Genomic DNA, 16,083 nt, shown 5'->3' on the forward strand with positions numbered 1-16,083 from the left:
GAAGGGTCTACAGTGGCCGTCATGGTGTTTTCGAGGGAGATCAAGGCATCCACCATCGCACAGCCGAAGAAGACGAAGCCTGCGTCGAGGTTGGCCACCGTGGCCGGTGTGAAAGCTAATGGCCTTATGGCCGGTGACGGGTCCGCCACTGCCGCACTGTCTCTGAACTTGGTGGAGACGTGGAAGGAGAGCGGTGGCACCGTGAAGACCTCGGCGTCTGCTGCCGCAACCACGACCATGACCATTGCATCGGTAAGAAAGTTGCTAACTGTATACATATCCCTAGGTTCAGAAACATTAGATCTAGAAAAATTGTGAACCTGAGTTGTACTTTGTCTGTAACGATGTACGTAGAGCGGTTACTGCTACACTTACCAAGCCAGCGATATTGAGAAGCACATTGAGAGATTTTCCCAGAAATCACATGTCGTGAAGGGTTCCGATGCGAAGTTGCTGAAAGGGACCGTAAACATAACGCACGCCTTTTTTCTTGTTTTTCAGAAGACAAGGAACATGACACAGTATTTTCTGGATTTCCAGAAGACAAGGACCAGGACCACAGCAAACATCCTGTACTGTGCTTGCCATGTTAAAATTTATTCTAGAGTCTTTTTTATCAGATTGACTATGTATTTGGTACTGCTGGTTTGATTTCAAGAGATGTCCTATTGTACAGGAGTTGGAAGACAAAAGTACTGATGCAACCATGGAAGGGGTGGAAGGTAAAGCCATTCTGAGGGATATATGAACAACAAAGAACTTATTAACCTTTTTTTATAAAACTTGATGATGAATTGGTTACTATAGTCCCGTCAAAATAATTACCATATGTGAAGAATATTTGAAAGAGCCGTTTTGGAAGTGAGCTTATTTTGGAAGTATCATTAAGAATTTGGTGGCAACATACGTTTAATAAATTCTTTTTTGTGTGTGGTAGTGGTGTTTTCCTGCATCACACTGTCTAAGCATGTCTTTATGTACTGATTCTGGATATACCATGATGAATAGTTTCTAATTTCTTTCAAAAGTTGCTTTCAGGGAAAATATTTGACGATGGTTTTTTCTCCCAACCTGGCAAGGTATTTTACTACCTATATTAATTACTGGAAGGTGTGATTTTGCTGGAAGGTTCTACTTGGTACTGATTGCCATACCTACACTGGGGGATCCTTTGCCCAATTTGCAACTGGAACGTGAAACATTCGGAAGGTATGCAAACATGTATCACTGTTTCATGGGAAATGGTATAACCATGGAACAATAGTGCATATATTGAGTGTTGTATCATATTAGCACCCTTTCCATTCTGGACACCTGTCTCTTTGTCATAACGTGGATATAGTGTGATGCCTATGGGAAGAAGTGGTGCTTTTTTTTTTGAGGAGCCCCCAACTATCAGGTACTAAATGGAGAAAAGTCCAGAATATTTGAACATGCGATGGCTGTATGATATGTGTGTAATCCCTTCATAAACTGTGTATAAACTTCAAATAATACCTATATCCGCAATGATCTCGTCGGCGACTCCTCAACGGGGATCAGCGCTGGCTCAGGTTATCGGCGTGCGGCTACTGAAGGGGATCATCGTCGGATCCTGGACGTGATCGGCGGCTGGTCCTCAAAGGGATCAACGCCGGATCAGGGGATCGGCGCGCGGCTCCAGAAGGGGATCGTCGCCGGATCCTGAACGTGATCGGCGGCGTCTCCTGAAGCGAATCGTCTGATGGAGGGCGGCGGCTTTGATGTGCGAGGGCGGAGTCGTGCGTGCGAGTGGTTCTCACTCGAGGGCAGGAGACCTCGCTCGTACGTGCGTGCGATTGGGTTTGGTTTTTTTCACTGGTTAATTTTCGTAGGTTTTTTTTGGGGTGCGACGGGAGGTTAGCCCTTGGACTGCGTGGGGGCATCGCGACGAGGTTTTTTTGGTTCACGGTTGACCACCGTGGCCGGCGTGAAAGCTGACGGACCTTAAGGCCGGTGACGGGTCCGCCACTGCTGCACTGTCTCCGAACTTGGTGGAGACGTGGAAGGAGAGCGGTGGCGCCGTGGAGACCTCGGCGTCTGCTGCCGCGACCACGACCATGACCATTGCGTCGGTAAGAAAGTTGCTAACTGTATACATATCCCTAGGTTCAGAAACATTAGATCTAGAAAAATTGTGAACCTGAGTTGTACTTTGTTTGCAACGATGTACGTAGAGCGGTTACTGCTACACTTACCAAGCCAATGATATTGAGAAGCACACTGAGAGATTTTCCCAGAAATCACATACCGTGAAGGGTTCCGATGCGAAGTTGCTCAAAAGGACCGTAAATTCACCGAGTTTTTTACAACATAATGATGTCAAAGCGATGCTATCTCATAACAAACCAAAAAAGGATGCCAATTTAAATGTTATCACACAAGGTTATTTTTTAATGTTATTATCAATATTTTTTTTGTGAAATTGCCTTCTGTATTCAACTAATTTGGCTTATTTTGTTGTCTAAGTTGGCTCACTTTTTTATGATGTCGACAGACTATGTTTGTACCCTTAGAGATATTTCAGTCATTGAATCAATCATGTCTGCCCCCAAGAAAACCTTGTTCGTGGACATTGAAGATGCCTTGTTATTAACCGACGATTTGGAATGCCTTTTGAAAGATGACACGTTCTTACACGATGGTGTAAGACTAATTGTATAAACTTTGTAATTAATAATTGCAATGAAATAATAAACTTTGTAATCAATCATATCTAAATGTTGACTACAAGTGATATGTTCTTACACGATGGTGTAAGACCAATTTAACATGTAACTCTTGTAAACTTTTTTAAGAGCCCGTGGCAACGCACGGGCACTCTACTAGTATATCTGGGTGTCAAGAAATTTGGCCTTGAACAAGATTATCTAGATGAATAATAATAATAACTACCAAAAATGGCATGAACATAAATGGCTGATATTTATGATTGATTTTTGCATCCAGAAAGTGGAAGCAGGGAACATCATCGTACGGCACGGCAGAGAGGAACGCGGTTCCATCCTGAAGGAAGGAACCGCGTCCCTCTTGAGCTTGAGCCTCAAGGAAGGAAGGAAGGCCACGTGCGGTTCGACAAAATCTAGATGTACACTTATTTGCGGACGAAGGGAGTAATGTAATGGTGTGACAGAGTTGCGGTAACAAGTCGTTGATATGATATAGATATGATGGCTGAACTTGTTCGGGTGGAACAAGATGTTGCTTGCTGGGTTAGGATGGATCGTTGATGGCAAAATAAATAAATATAAAACTAGTAAGTGCCCAAGATGGTTTCTGTTGTGCTGCTGTTGCTGGCAAAAAAGGTAAGTGCCCGTGCATTGCACCAGTACATACATATTCTGCCGGCTCAACACTAATTGTGCGGGGTCCCCGCTTGATTACCTACCCCAATTTATGCCTTTCCATTAATTTATTGTATTACTCTACCATGCTTATCAAAGAAGAAATTGATCGCCGCACGGGAATTTATTGTGTTGCCAAAGAAAATATTGATCTGATCACCAAAAATGAACCTTGCTTTTCTTTTAAGTAGTATATAGATATAGATAATGCCATTCTCTGGTTGAAGAAGGCTGCACTTTCTTAAGTCTTGAGCTTTCACCCCGTCAAAAATAAAAAAAAAGTCTTGAGCTTTCACGCCCAGGTCTCCTCCAACGGCCTGCCTGCTTTTCTCCTTGTCAGGATTAAAAAATGCTTCCTGATTTTGAAAAAAAAAATGTTCGCGAATCAATAAATGTTCATGATTACGAAAAAGGTTTCGCGTATTCTAAATCATGTTCACAAATTCAAAAAAAAACATGATTTCTTAAAAATGTTCACAAAAATCAAATAAATGTTTGTAAATTATATAAAAAAGAATTCACTGATTTAAAAAAAGTTCATGCATTTCATAAAAAAATCAGCAAAACAAAAAGAATGTTCGTGAATTTCCAAAATTGTTCACAATTTTCATAAAATGTTTGCCGATTCACAAAATTTTCCTGAGCTTCAAAATTGTTCATAAATTAAAAAAAATTATTCATGAATTTAGAAAAAAAATCATGAATTCATAGAATGTTCACAATTTAGAAAATTGTTTGCAAATCTGACAAAAATGTTAATGAGTTCGAAAAATGTTCGTAAAGTTGTAAAAATATTTACGAATTTGAAAAATCTCGTGATTTCAAAAAATATTCACGAAATTCGAAAAAATGTTAACAAACTTGAAATATGTTCACAAAAAATGAAAAAGAAAAACAATAAAAATAAAATAAAAAGAAGCATAAGAGGGAAAACTTAATAAAAATAAAGAAAAAAAGGATCGCCTGACTGTAACAGATTTTTTTAGGGAAATCATGACCTCTTTATTGCATGATAATTTGTGAGCCTCCATATTGGACATCCTGCATTCATGAATAATCCGCTCCACATCTCTTTGAACTCCTTACGACGGATGTTGATCTCATATAGAATCTGGTTATAGATACTTTTACTTCCTCCATTAATCTGTTTAACTAACGCTTCTGCGTCCCATGCAATAACTAATAAGCCTTCGAAGGTTCAGATCGGCTGCGAAGGAAAGACCCTCCAAACATGCCATTGCTTCACGCGTTCCGGGGTCATCACAGCTGTCAATGATATGCGCGGACGAGCCAAGGTAAACTCCTTGGCGTCTCGGCACACGGTGGGGGCTGTACCCTTGCAACTGTTCTTAGCTATTCCTCCTTCTCTACATTTTGAGATAATAAAAGCGCCCTTTATCGAAAAAGCTATTCCTCCATCTACATTAATTTTGACCATACCTTCCATTGGAGGGATCCACTCTGGCACCTGCATTGACCGTGGTATAGTTGTACCGCTTCTGTCAAGCGTCTGCCATGATGTGCGGTCTGAAACTATGAATTGCCTCCGGGCTCTCGAAGATCGATTCATGGATTCTTTTCTGCCTTGCGCTCCAAATTGCTCACAAAGAAATGATGAGCTTTGTAAATTCTGCATGTGGCAGCGTTTCAAGCATGTGAAATAGCCATTCCTCTGCTTTTGAGCATGCTGTCATGCTCATATATGCTCCGTAAGTGTGTCGTTGACAAGTGCCCACACACATCTTGCCATAGTGCAGTCGAGTAATGAGTGTCGCCATGTGTCGTTCTCTGCACCACATAGTTCACACCTTGCTGAAGTAGCCATCTTCCGGTGGTGCAGCACTGCTCCTGACGGCATGGATCGCTGGGCTAGCCGCCACACAAATACACGGATTTTTGACGGAACTTTGATCTTCCATAAGGTTGTCCACGCCTTCTCTGAGCGGCTTGAGCTTAAACTTGGCCTACCTTCTAGCCAATCCTCTCACACTTTTTTCATTGTAACCAACATATGGTAACATGATCTTACCGAAAATGCTCCTGTTTTCTCGTGATGCAATGCCCAAAAATTCTCCTATTGAACCGAAGTGATGGGAATGCGTAGTATCGCTTCAACGTCCATGGGAAGGAAGTGCCTGGCGAGCTCTGTCCTGACCCGCCATCCCGATGTTGCATCAATTAACTCAAACACGAACTCGGGTGGGGAACTGGAGTCAAGCATTCCGTACGCGGGATCCAATTCTGTCGCCATACATATGTGGAGGCCCAACTTGAGAATGTATCGGCCCTCCACCAGTGCCCGCCAGATTTGGGAGGGCGAAGATCCAAGGTTAGTCTACAAAATGTCTGTTTTCGGGAAGTACACAGACTTAAGAATATTTGAAAGTGTTATTTTCACAGCCCCCCTTATATTATTTGGACACCCCTTACTGAAGTGAATTGAGCTATTTGCCAAAGTAACCCGTTGACCTGATGCCTAACAATAAGCATCCGGAACTTGTCTGATCTTTGCCGTACAGGCCTTTGCAAAAAGCAAGCTGTCGTGTACAAATAAGAGATGATTGATCCAGAATTTCGGTCCTCATTAATAATAAGAAAAAAGTAGCGAGAAAGATAGTATAGTTGAAGGTTAGACGGGCCGGGCCCTCTAGTCTAGTCTAGAGAGAAGAAAGGGCCGATGATGATGATGATGCTGGCTATACGTTAGACCCAATACGCGAGATCGTGGCCCAGTACGCGCGACCGTTAAAAAAAAACTAATTCCCCATTTTTTTGTCTCAAAAAAAAAACTAATTCCCCATTTCCTCTCCCCTCCCACCCCCAACCCCGATCGATCGATCGACCCAGACCGCCCGCCTAGGGTTTCCACCGCCGCCAGCCCGCCGCTCCGCCGCTCCGCCGTCCCCATCCCCACGTCCGTCGCCCCGTCGCCCTCGCCTCTCCGCCCCAACCAAGGTGCTCCCTCCCTCCCTCCGCGCCCACCCCAACCAAGCTTCTCCTCTCCCCGCCCCGCCCCGCCCCGCCCCAAGGCTGCTCTACAATTCCTCCCTTCCATCTGCTAGCTAGGTCTAGGTCTAGGTCGAGCTGCCACCCGACCCGACCCCAGTACGTAGTGGTGAAGGAAATGGGGTACCTCGTGCTAGGGATTCTGTGATTATCTTCTGCTAGGGATTGTTTATTAGATGCAAATCTCTCACCGTATTCACTGAATTCCCTTCCTTCATGGCAACGCAAAATTGACTTTACTTCCATTTGACTGCACTGCATCCATGATATCATCTCTTCTGTTTGTTACTGTCGCCTGGAGTAGAGTAGATGCAGCATATTATCCAGCGGCAGGACCAGGGCAGGTAGTGATGAATCTATGTACCCTTTCCTTTGTATAAGCAACACCTCACCTGTTTGTATAAGCAGGACCAGGACCAGGGCAGGTCTGTCTACCACTATGCTGCTGGCTGCTAAGGTTTGGCTTCTACCAAGCAGGCCGGTGATTTTCTTTCTTTCTTTCTAATAAAACCCTGAACCAGAGCTCAAGAAAATATGCCCCATGGTCACAGCCATGAAGCGACAGTCTGTATGCTCTTAACTGTACGCTGTTTGCAGTCACCATCTTCTCTTCTGCGATACACTCCTCAACCACTCGGTCCTGGATACTTATTCACCTTGTGTTTTGTTTTCAAACTCAAGCACTTGGCAGCAGCTAAAGTTCAGATATGTACGTGTCCTGTCCTGCGTGCCTCCTAGGACGGCTGCATTTCCTCAATGCTGAAATCTGCACATTTTTGTATGCTGTCCTGACTAGCTCGTTTGTTTACGTTGGATTGGAAGGGTGCCTCAGATGCAAACTTTTTATTACCAAGTTAAATTATTACGCACATTTTTTCTTTTTTGAGGTTTTTTAATTTACAAGTAACTAATGGATGTGTCTGTTTCTGTTTCAGATTGCGGCTATCACCGGTTCATGCATTTTTGGTGGACAATCTTCAGTTGAACCTGAGTGTTGACTCGCTCTTCCGTTGCCAACGATGTCCGGCTTGCTCAATGTACTTGCTTATCCAATTCAAATCTTGTAACTGGAGGACTACCATGCATTCACTACATATATACGCTTTCCAATTCTGTCTGTCTACTAGGTTTTGTTATTACTTGTCTTGATGATAACTTGATGCTTTCTTCCCTTGGCAGTCAAATCTTAACACTTCCACATCGAACCTTCCAGACTCATCCGGACGGCCATTCACAACATCCTTTTCTGGCCAATCTGGATCAGTTCAAGGTTTCCATCACTCTGGTGAGCATACGATTCATACACTAGCTCGGTTAGTGCATTGACCTAGTGCGCCATCCACTGAGTACACCTTCTTAACTCTTGTCATTTTCTGCATTTTTCAGGTCTGCACAACATTCATGGAAATTACAGTCTTCCAAATATGCCCGGATCACTTGCACAAAGGAATGCTGCGATGAGTGGCCTTCCATCCTCCGGTGTTCAACAGCCTGGAGGGAGCATTTCTGGGAGATTTGCTTCAAACAACCTCCCTGTTGCCATGTCTCAGGTTCGAATGCCCCACCTTTGTGGAGGTTTGCAGCATTATTATTCATATACTTTGAAACATCATGAACATGCATGTTAATGGGTTTGCAATCTAATCAACAATTTTGTTGGCTTAATTATGACATACTCTTCTTGCTGTGGTTTCATGTGGAGGATGATGATTTTTACTGTCTTACTGTGGTTTCTTTTGCAGATTCCTCATGCACATTCAGGTGTCAGTGGTAGAGGAATGAATGTTGGTGGAGGTCAAGCATTCAGCAGTGGAATGAACATGGGTGGGACCATTCAAGGTTTGTCCTCAAACTTGGGCACCAGTGGTAATCGAAATTCTGTTCCTGGCAATCCAGCTTTAGGAAACCTGGGTCCACGTATTACAAGCTCCGCGGGAAACATTGTGGGTGGAAGTAACATTGGAAGAAATATAAGCTCTGGTGGATTGTCGGTGCCGAGTATCTCATCACGCATCGATTTTAGTGGCAATGCTGCAAGTGGAAGACTAAATGTGCAAGGATCCAACAGGATGATGAATGGCCTTATTCCGCAAGGTAGTTTACCTAACCGTAGGTTGATTTTTTTACTCCATAGATTTATGTTAAGCTTCATGTTTTAGCTTGAAATACTATTTTTAAGCATGTTTAACCATTGCTATGTTAATGCTCTGTTCCTTGACTTCTTAAGAAAAAAAGTTGGGTATATGAAATAAATGTTTAACATCCCGTATGATATAGGTTTCATTGGACCTTCTTTTTGGAAAACACAGTAGGTAGCGTTAATGTTCATGCTTCATAAATTATGAACCATGTGATGCTATAGTGTATTGCAGACTTAAATTTTGGAAGTGACACTATCTGGGGAAATAGGCATTTTGTTACCTCTGTACAATGGGAGCCAACTTTTAGAATTTAGAATTTAGAATTTTACCTTAAATATTGAAGTCCAACATTGTTGGAATTCCTGTCATCGCTATTCTTTCTTTTGCAGGGATATGTTGGCTGTTGGAAACTTTTTAATAATTAGACATAGAATCTTGTAAACAAAGGCACACATATTAAAATAAATAGAAATCAATGCTATTTTCTTAGTATTATTTGAGAATATCCATTCTATAGTTGGTCATTGCATAGTATATCTGTTCTTGCTTTTTTAGTGACTGTTACTGTACCTATTTCTTAATGTTGTTCTATTCTGTGATATTACCAATTTAAATTTATGATAGTAGCTGGGTTATGATAAAATCTTGTTTATATTTTATACAACCGTGATAGTCTCATGAGGGTGAATGATAAAAAAGCATACAGTGTGTTATTTTCTTTTGTTGAACTGCGTGTTCTCATCCAGCTTGTTCTTTTTTCTATCTCTTAACACCAGGATCGTCGCAACTGATGAATATGATTGGAAGTTCATACCCAACGTCTGGTGCTTCATTGTCCCAGAACCAAATGCAACCAGGAAATAGTTCTCTGGGTTCTATGGGGATGCTACATGACGCCAGTGACAGCGCTCCATTCGACATCAATGATTTCCCCCAATTGACTGGTCGACCTAATTCAGCTGGTGGTCCACAGGGACAATATGGTAAAATTGCTGGAAAACCGTAAATATTTCTCCTATTTTTGGAGGATTCTTTGCCAATCTCTCTTAATTGCAGGACCACTACGGAAGCAAGGAGTTGGTGTTAACTCCATTGTTCAACAAAACCAGGAGTTCAGTATTCAGAACGAAGATTTCCCCGCTTTGCCAGGATTTAAAGGTTGTTACCGTTGAACTAATTCTAGAACCTATCTGTTGATTCAGTGAGATTGTTCTCATTATGTTTTCGGTGTAGTGGAGCATGATTATTTAGTTGTGTTACTTTGTGATCTTGAAGTTCTAATATCGGCATGCCTGTTATTATGCAGCCCTGCTACTCTGTACTTATTGAACCTCAGTATTTGAACAGCTTAGTTACCAACATAATTACTCCGTCATAAAATGTTCTATCTGTGATAAAGCCCATTGGTTTTTTAGTCCTGTAGTATGAATGCCGTGATCTTCTCCTCAAGTCAACGAACTTACTACCTTTCTATATGCTTGAAAGGTATTGTTGTGTTCTCTACTTCTCTTGACACCTTGCACTGACCTAACTAGAAGGTGCAGCGACCGTTGCAGCAAAATTTATGGCACACCATTTTTGTGAATATAATCATAAAGAGATGTGAGAAGACGAGGATGCAAAGATTTCATGATAGGGCCAGCGGGGGCAAACCCCATGCAGCTGACGTGGCCTCACGGGAATGCAGAAAAATATCATGTGATGCTCTAACTGAAATTACCATGAATCATCATTAGAATATATGGTGGCCACCTAGGAAAAATGCGTGAAACGACATTTGGATAAAAGGGTCTCTCTGCAACATGCCTACGTGCGTCGCAATTCAGATGCCTATAAGTAATAAGTACCCCTAATTTTTGCGAGAAATGGAAGTATGAACTATTTGTGACATATGCAGGACAATGTTAATACATGATATGGGTATAGAGCTCTTAGTTAGTTACCTTAGGGGAAGATAATCAATTTGTCTTTCCTGCGAGAACTCGTATAGAGAATTTATTGTAAGCTTCTCATATCATGACTTATGGTTATAGATGGAAGGGCATCGTAAACCCTTCGTGTTTTCCATTGGTCCAAATCTTCATATAAAACATGAGCTAAATATTACTCCCCCTGTCCCACAATATATGACATTTTTAGAAGCTAACAGTAGGTATGATTTGAGGCATAGCAGCTAAGCCATTGGGAGGTGGTTAAGCCAATTTAATTCTGTTGCTTACTATGGTTATAATTCATTTAATCTTACTTTGGCAGTAAGTTAACTATGAGCCTCATGATCTACCACCGCGTGGACCAATGTGGATCAAAATTACATCCTGAAAATTAATTAGCTGCAGCATTTTACAGAGATTTCTGCCGAAGTTACCAATTTGGCCATCCATGCGCATACGTTGAGTCGTCAACTTTGTAAAGTGTCTCAGACAATTTGTATTCTTGTACCCGCTTCAGGGCATCAAGACAGCCATACGGATGAATACAAATAGTTGCACTTGCGTCTTTAGGCCCAAATGTAACTATACCGTCTTTTATTTTTAATAGTATTATGATTACAGTTTAGGCCAACGAACCATCTTCCTACTAAATGTAGTTTGTCGTTTTTCTGGTCAACTCTGGTGTCATTCTCCTTTAATGGTACCACGTGTTCTGCATGGTTTTAATCTTTCTATTTTTGGACCTATTATTTCCACGTGCGACATGCTCAAGCTTTAATGCTTTATAAATGTGCACGGAATAAAATAAGACCTTTGTAGCATTTCTTGAGGCTTTCAAATTCTTTCCTAAAGTATATCTTTTGGTTGATCATTGCGCTACCTTAATACATTCCTCTTTTACTCCATTTTCGGTGAGTTATACAGAATACTGACAGTTTGAATTATCAGGTGGCAGTTCAGATTATCCTATGGAGTTACATCACAAGGAACAACTTCACGAGAATGTACCTGTAATGCAAGCACAGCAATATCCTGTGGGTTCATGTCTCTGAACTTTGAATCCTTGTTTCTCCCGCTGAGCATTTATTTTGACATGTTATGAACACGTACGCAGGTGTCAAGGTCAGTTGGGTTTAATTTGGGAAGTAGCTATCAACCAAATCGTCAGCAACATCAGCAGGGTGCTGCTAATTCAGTAAGTTATATTGGAAATCTATTCCTTGAAGCGATCATCAGACATTCAACATCTCCCTCATTGTCGTCATGGTTCTGACATATTTTCTATTTTGACAATTCTTCATCTAAATAAAACTATAATGCATCATGATCAGGTTTACTGCTCATATTTATTTACCCGTAAATACATACGCAGAGTAATAATCCTCATTATGTTTTGTCAGATTCAGAGCGGTGGGCCCCAAAATATTGGACTAAGACCACTAAACTCTCAGAGTCAAACCTCTAGTCTGGGATCATACGAGCAACTGCTCCAGCAATACCAGCAGCCGCAGACTCAGAGTCCTTTCAGGTTGCAGCAGATGTCTTCTTCAGCTGCACAGACATATGCGGATCATGGTCTAAAGCCCATTCTGGGAGGCCGAACCCCACCTGATCCATACGGCTTGTTAGGATTGCTGGGAGTTATAAGGATGAATGATCCTGATTTGTCATCTCTTGCTTTGGGAATAGATTTGACAACCTTGGGTTTGAATTTGAATTCACCAGACAATCTGTACAAGACATTTGGCTCTCCATTTTCAAATGAACCAGCAAAAGGAGAACCCGAATATACTACTCCAGCTTGTTATGTGGCTGAGCAACCCCCAGCACTACAGGTAAGCTCCCGCCAATTACTACTGTTTCCCATTTCTGTCTAATGGGATCGATGTTTTAAACCAATTAATTTTCGAGAAAGGCCCAGAATCTTTCTTTGATGCAGCCGGTTCATTTGATGATAAATATATTATAACAAGTTCTGTCTTGCTGCGTGCAGCCTATGCATTTTCAGAAGTTTCAGACACTCATACTGTTATACATATTCTACAGGTACTTTTGCTAGTTGAATGTATTATTGGCTTTGGCCATTAGTTTTGGTAAAATTTAAGGTTTTATCTTTTGTCTTCTGTTTTCAGCATGCCGAAGGATGAAGCTCAAATATGTGCTGCCAATGAACTGTGAGTACATGGGTTCACTGCTTATCTCATTTAAATATCTTGTTGTCAGATGTAATAATTGGATCATCATGCATGCACTTTTTAATGTTCTTAATCTTTTACCAAGAAATATGATCTTTTTGTGATAACATTTGATAAGGGAACATACTGCTATGTCCCGATCAATTTTCTAATGCTAAAGAATGTTTAACTTGTAACCTGTCAGATACGCCCATTGACTGTCATGGATCTATAACAAAAATTTAAGTAGCCTTGTGGATTTATTTATCTTTCTGGTGAATACTGTAACTTGGCAACATTTTAATGTATTCATGATCCACTTAGCTACCTCAAGCTGCGCGAATGTTCCATTTTCATTTTCCTGGTTTTCTCTATCAAATATCAGCATTTTCTATTATTATTATTTTTTGCTAAGTTGCACAGTTTATGTTTAGCATTGCTATGCATCCTTCAAACTTCCTTGTAGGCTATCCGTTTTTGCTATCACATGTCTTCCCTAAAAATATAGCAATAATATCTTACTTATCTTAACCCTTGCCCACGACCTAGTTTAACACATCACAACTGAGCAGAGCTTGAGCAAGTAAATTTTGTATGATATGTAATGCATGTGTACTGTTTTCATCAGATATAATCGTGGATGGTATTACCATAAAGAAGCACGGCAATGGTTCACAAGAATTACTAACATGGAGCCTCTTGTCAAAACTCCTACATATGAACGGGGGTCTTATGCCTTCTTTGATCAAGGCAATTGGGAGACAGTCCGTAAGGTACTTGCATCCGTCTGGTGAATGATTATCCAGCATCTCTACGCGCACACTTGTTGCATTGCATATGATGATAGTTGAGCATGTGTGTTGATTTGCTGCAGGATAACTTTGTTCTCCATTATGAGCTAGTAGAGAAAAGGCCAAGTCTCCCTTCCGTATCCCAAATTGTTAGGTGAAAATTTTCTGGGTAAGGTCTTCCTTCCTGGCTACAAATATATTTTAGTTCTTGTTTCTGTGTATAGAGCAAACATCTCACTGTTGTATGCAATGCAATATAAAAAAATTTCAGGTACCTCCTGACTCTAGCTTTCTTGTACATGAATAGGGAGCTTTCTTTACAAACATAGTGAAGCGACATTGCCCTAATTTGTCAAGGTAGATACTCTCTTCTGCAGTGAAAGACTTATATTAATGTCGGTTGAACAGCACTTTGGGTTATTTATGTAGGCAACTACTTATTAGGTAGGAAGAAATATTCCATGTGGCCATTGTAGGAAAGAAAATGCCTCTATCTAATTAAATATAAAAGAAGAGGGCACCTGCGGAGGCGGGGCCTCGAACGCGGGTGGGCCAAGCACTGACTCATGCTGCTAGCACAAGGCAGCAACTGTTGTGCCTTGGTTCTCATTAGGAAAGAAAATATGTTAACATGTTGCAAGTAGCGGTAATACGCACTCTGAGGCCAGGGTCAGCTGCACTGTCCTGGACGGAAAAAATCAAACAAATACTAGAAAAATTCCAAGCCGGCTTTCTTTTGTTTAGAACAGAACTGGGTACCGCTCTGGTATTTGCAGTGAAATGTGTATATAAATGTAGTTTAAACAGCACTTGTGGTTGTCGTTGGGAAAGATAGTATGTTAACGTAGTAGTTTCTGTTTGCTGGAAAGTGAGAAGCCTCGAGGGTCCCTGTTGCTTTTATGCATGCACTTGACAATTAATCCCTGATACCCGTGGGTCTTATTTCATTTGGCATGATGTTTCTTTCAAGTATATTATATTCGCCGCTTTGCTAATAATGATAGTACAAAAGTTGAGTTTTCTAGTGTTGAGCGTGGTATCCTATTCGATTCGATTGACTGACTAGGTTGACTTTTGTTGACAGCAGGCCAGGCTATATATATAGTGAATGAATGAGGAAGTATCTTGTGTCAGTCATGTCGATATGCGGAGAGGAGGAGGAGGAGGAGGCTAGAGCAGGAAGTGAAAAAAGGTGGTGTTTGTAATTATAGTTGTTGGGAGGAGGAAAATTGAAGGAAGGATGGATGGATGGTAGCGTTGGCCGTTAAACTTTACATTTACATTTACATTTACATTTACATAGCTGCTGCTTCTTCTTTTACATGTATGTGTGTCTCCTACAGTGCTCCTTTACAAAAACAGTTTAGGAGTAGTCGGCCGTGTGCATTGGCATTGGCATTGGCATTGGCATTGCATGGATGGTTTATATTTAAACTCAAATCAACCAAACCAAACAAAAGAAAACAATTGGAGACTCGTTGAGTTATGCATCTGCTGTGTGTGATTCCCAATTTCTCGAAAGAAAAAGAATTGCAGTATGGCACGGCGGTGGTAAAATGTAACGGGTTAGAGGAGCATGGTGCAGCACAACACTAGTTGTGGTGCTCATCTTGATCTGAGAAGAAGAAGCTTTCCTTGACTCCTTCCAGCTCTGATCAACCTGGGAGCTTCGTCCAGAAAATCAATGCCTCCTTTCAAATCCTGGGAGCTTCGTCCAGAAAATCAATCGCAAATATGAATCGTCCGTCTCCTTTGGTTATCAAAGAGTGACCACTCTTCCAATTCCTCCACTCCACTCATCTCATTTGGTTATGAATTGCGTGGTCACAAACGTGTTGTGTTTCTTCAACACTAGAATCTTTTGACCTCAACATTCTCTTGTTTCTTTCCCTCCCTCCCTCCCTCCCTCCCTAGGTGCCACCAGATCAAACATAACCAACGTGTTGAACACTAGAATCTTTTGACCTCAACATTCTCTTGTTTCTTTCCCTCCCTCCCTCCCTCCCTCCCTAGGTGCCACCAAATCAAACATAACCAACGTGTTGAACACTAGACTCTTTTGACCTCAACATTCTCTTGTTTCTTTCCCTCCTTCCCTCCCTCCCTCCCTAGGTGCCACCAGATCAAACATAACCAACGTGTTGAACACTAGACTCTTTTGACCTCAACATTCTCTTGTTTCTTTCCCTCCCTCCCTCCCTCCCTCCCTAGGTGCCACCAGATCAAACATAACCAACGTGTTGAACACTAGACTCTTTTGACCTCAACATTCTCTTGTTTCTTTCCCTCCCTCCCTCCCTCCCTCCCTAGGTGCCACCAGATCAAACATAACCAACGTGTTGAACACTAGACTCTTTTGACCTCAACATTCTCTTGTTTCTTTCCCTCCCTCCCTCCCTCCCTCCCTAGGTGCCACCAAATCAAACATAACCAACGTGTTGAACACTAGACTCTTTTGACCTCAACATTCTCTTGTTTCTTTCCCTCCTTCCCTCCCTCCCTCCCTAGGTGCCACCAAATCAAACATAACCAACGTGTTGAACACTAGACTCTTTTGACCTCAACATTCTCTTGTTTCTTTCCCTCCTTCCCTCCCTCCCTCCCTAGGTGCCACCAAATCAAACATAACCAACGTGTTGAACACTAGACTCTTTTGACCTCAACATTCTCTTGTTTCT

The 16,083-nt window shown here is 41.6% G+C and overlaps 1 protein-coding gene, 1 long non-coding RNA gene and 1 other non-coding gene across 8 annotated transcripts; 2 read left to right on the forward strand and 1 right to left on the reverse strand.

Annotated features, from left to right (window-relative positions):
• Positions 1-529: 529 nt before the first annotated feature.
• On the forward strand, positions 530-1,181 carry LOC123131490 (uncharacterized). Its single transcript, XR_006464187.1, has 3 exons — positions 530-572; positions 677-722; positions 1,080-1,181. It is a non-coding gene; the product is annotated as an uncharacterized lncRNA (long non-coding RNA).
• Positions 1,182-6,459: 5,278 nt separating this feature from the next.
• Positions 6,460-14,879, forward strand: LOC123129240 (probable NOT transcription complex subunit VIP2). Of its 6 annotated transcripts, none has more exons than XR_006463664.1 (16): positions 6,460-7,077; positions 7,304-7,405; positions 7,548-7,653; positions 7,755-7,918; positions 8,111-8,462; positions 9,286-9,492; positions 9,566-9,667; positions 11,389-11,474; positions 11,555-11,635; positions 11,841-12,275; positions 12,434-12,486; positions 12,573-12,614; positions 13,243-13,387; positions 13,489-13,574; positions 13,713-13,762; positions 14,490-14,879. XR_006463664.1 is itself a non-coding variant. In XM_044549482.1 (15 exons), the coding sequence occupies exons 2-14, from the start codon at positions 7,388-7,390 to the stop codon at positions 13,561-13,563; spliced, it is 1,866 nt and encodes a 621-aa protein (XP_044405417.1). In that variant the 5' UTR covers positions 6,460-7,077; positions 7,304-7,387; the 3' UTR covers positions 13,564-13,574; positions 14,490-14,879. The 6 variants fall into 6 exon arrangements, 2 of the variants coding, with proteins under 2 accessions (XP_044405417.1, XP_044405416.1); XR_006463665.1 differs by having other exon boundaries at positions 14,493-14,879; XR_006463663.1 differs by having other exon boundaries at positions 6,462-7,077; positions 13,677-13,762; positions 14,493-14,879.
• Positions 7,576-7,653, reverse strand: LOC123132856 (small nucleolar RNA snoR35). Its single transcript, XR_006465083.1, has one exon. It is a non-coding gene; the product is annotated as a small nucleolar RNA snoR35 (small nucleolar RNA).
• Positions 14,880-16,083: the final 1,204 nt, after the last annotated feature.

This window comes from Triticum aestivum, chromosome 6A, assembly GCF_018294505.1.
Source record: "Triticum aestivum cultivar Chinese Spring chromosome 6A, IWGSC CS RefSeq v2.1, whole genome shotgun sequence".
Classification (NCBI taxonomy): Eukaryota; Viridiplantae; Streptophyta; class Magnoliopsida; order Poales; family Poaceae; genus Triticum; species Triticum aestivum.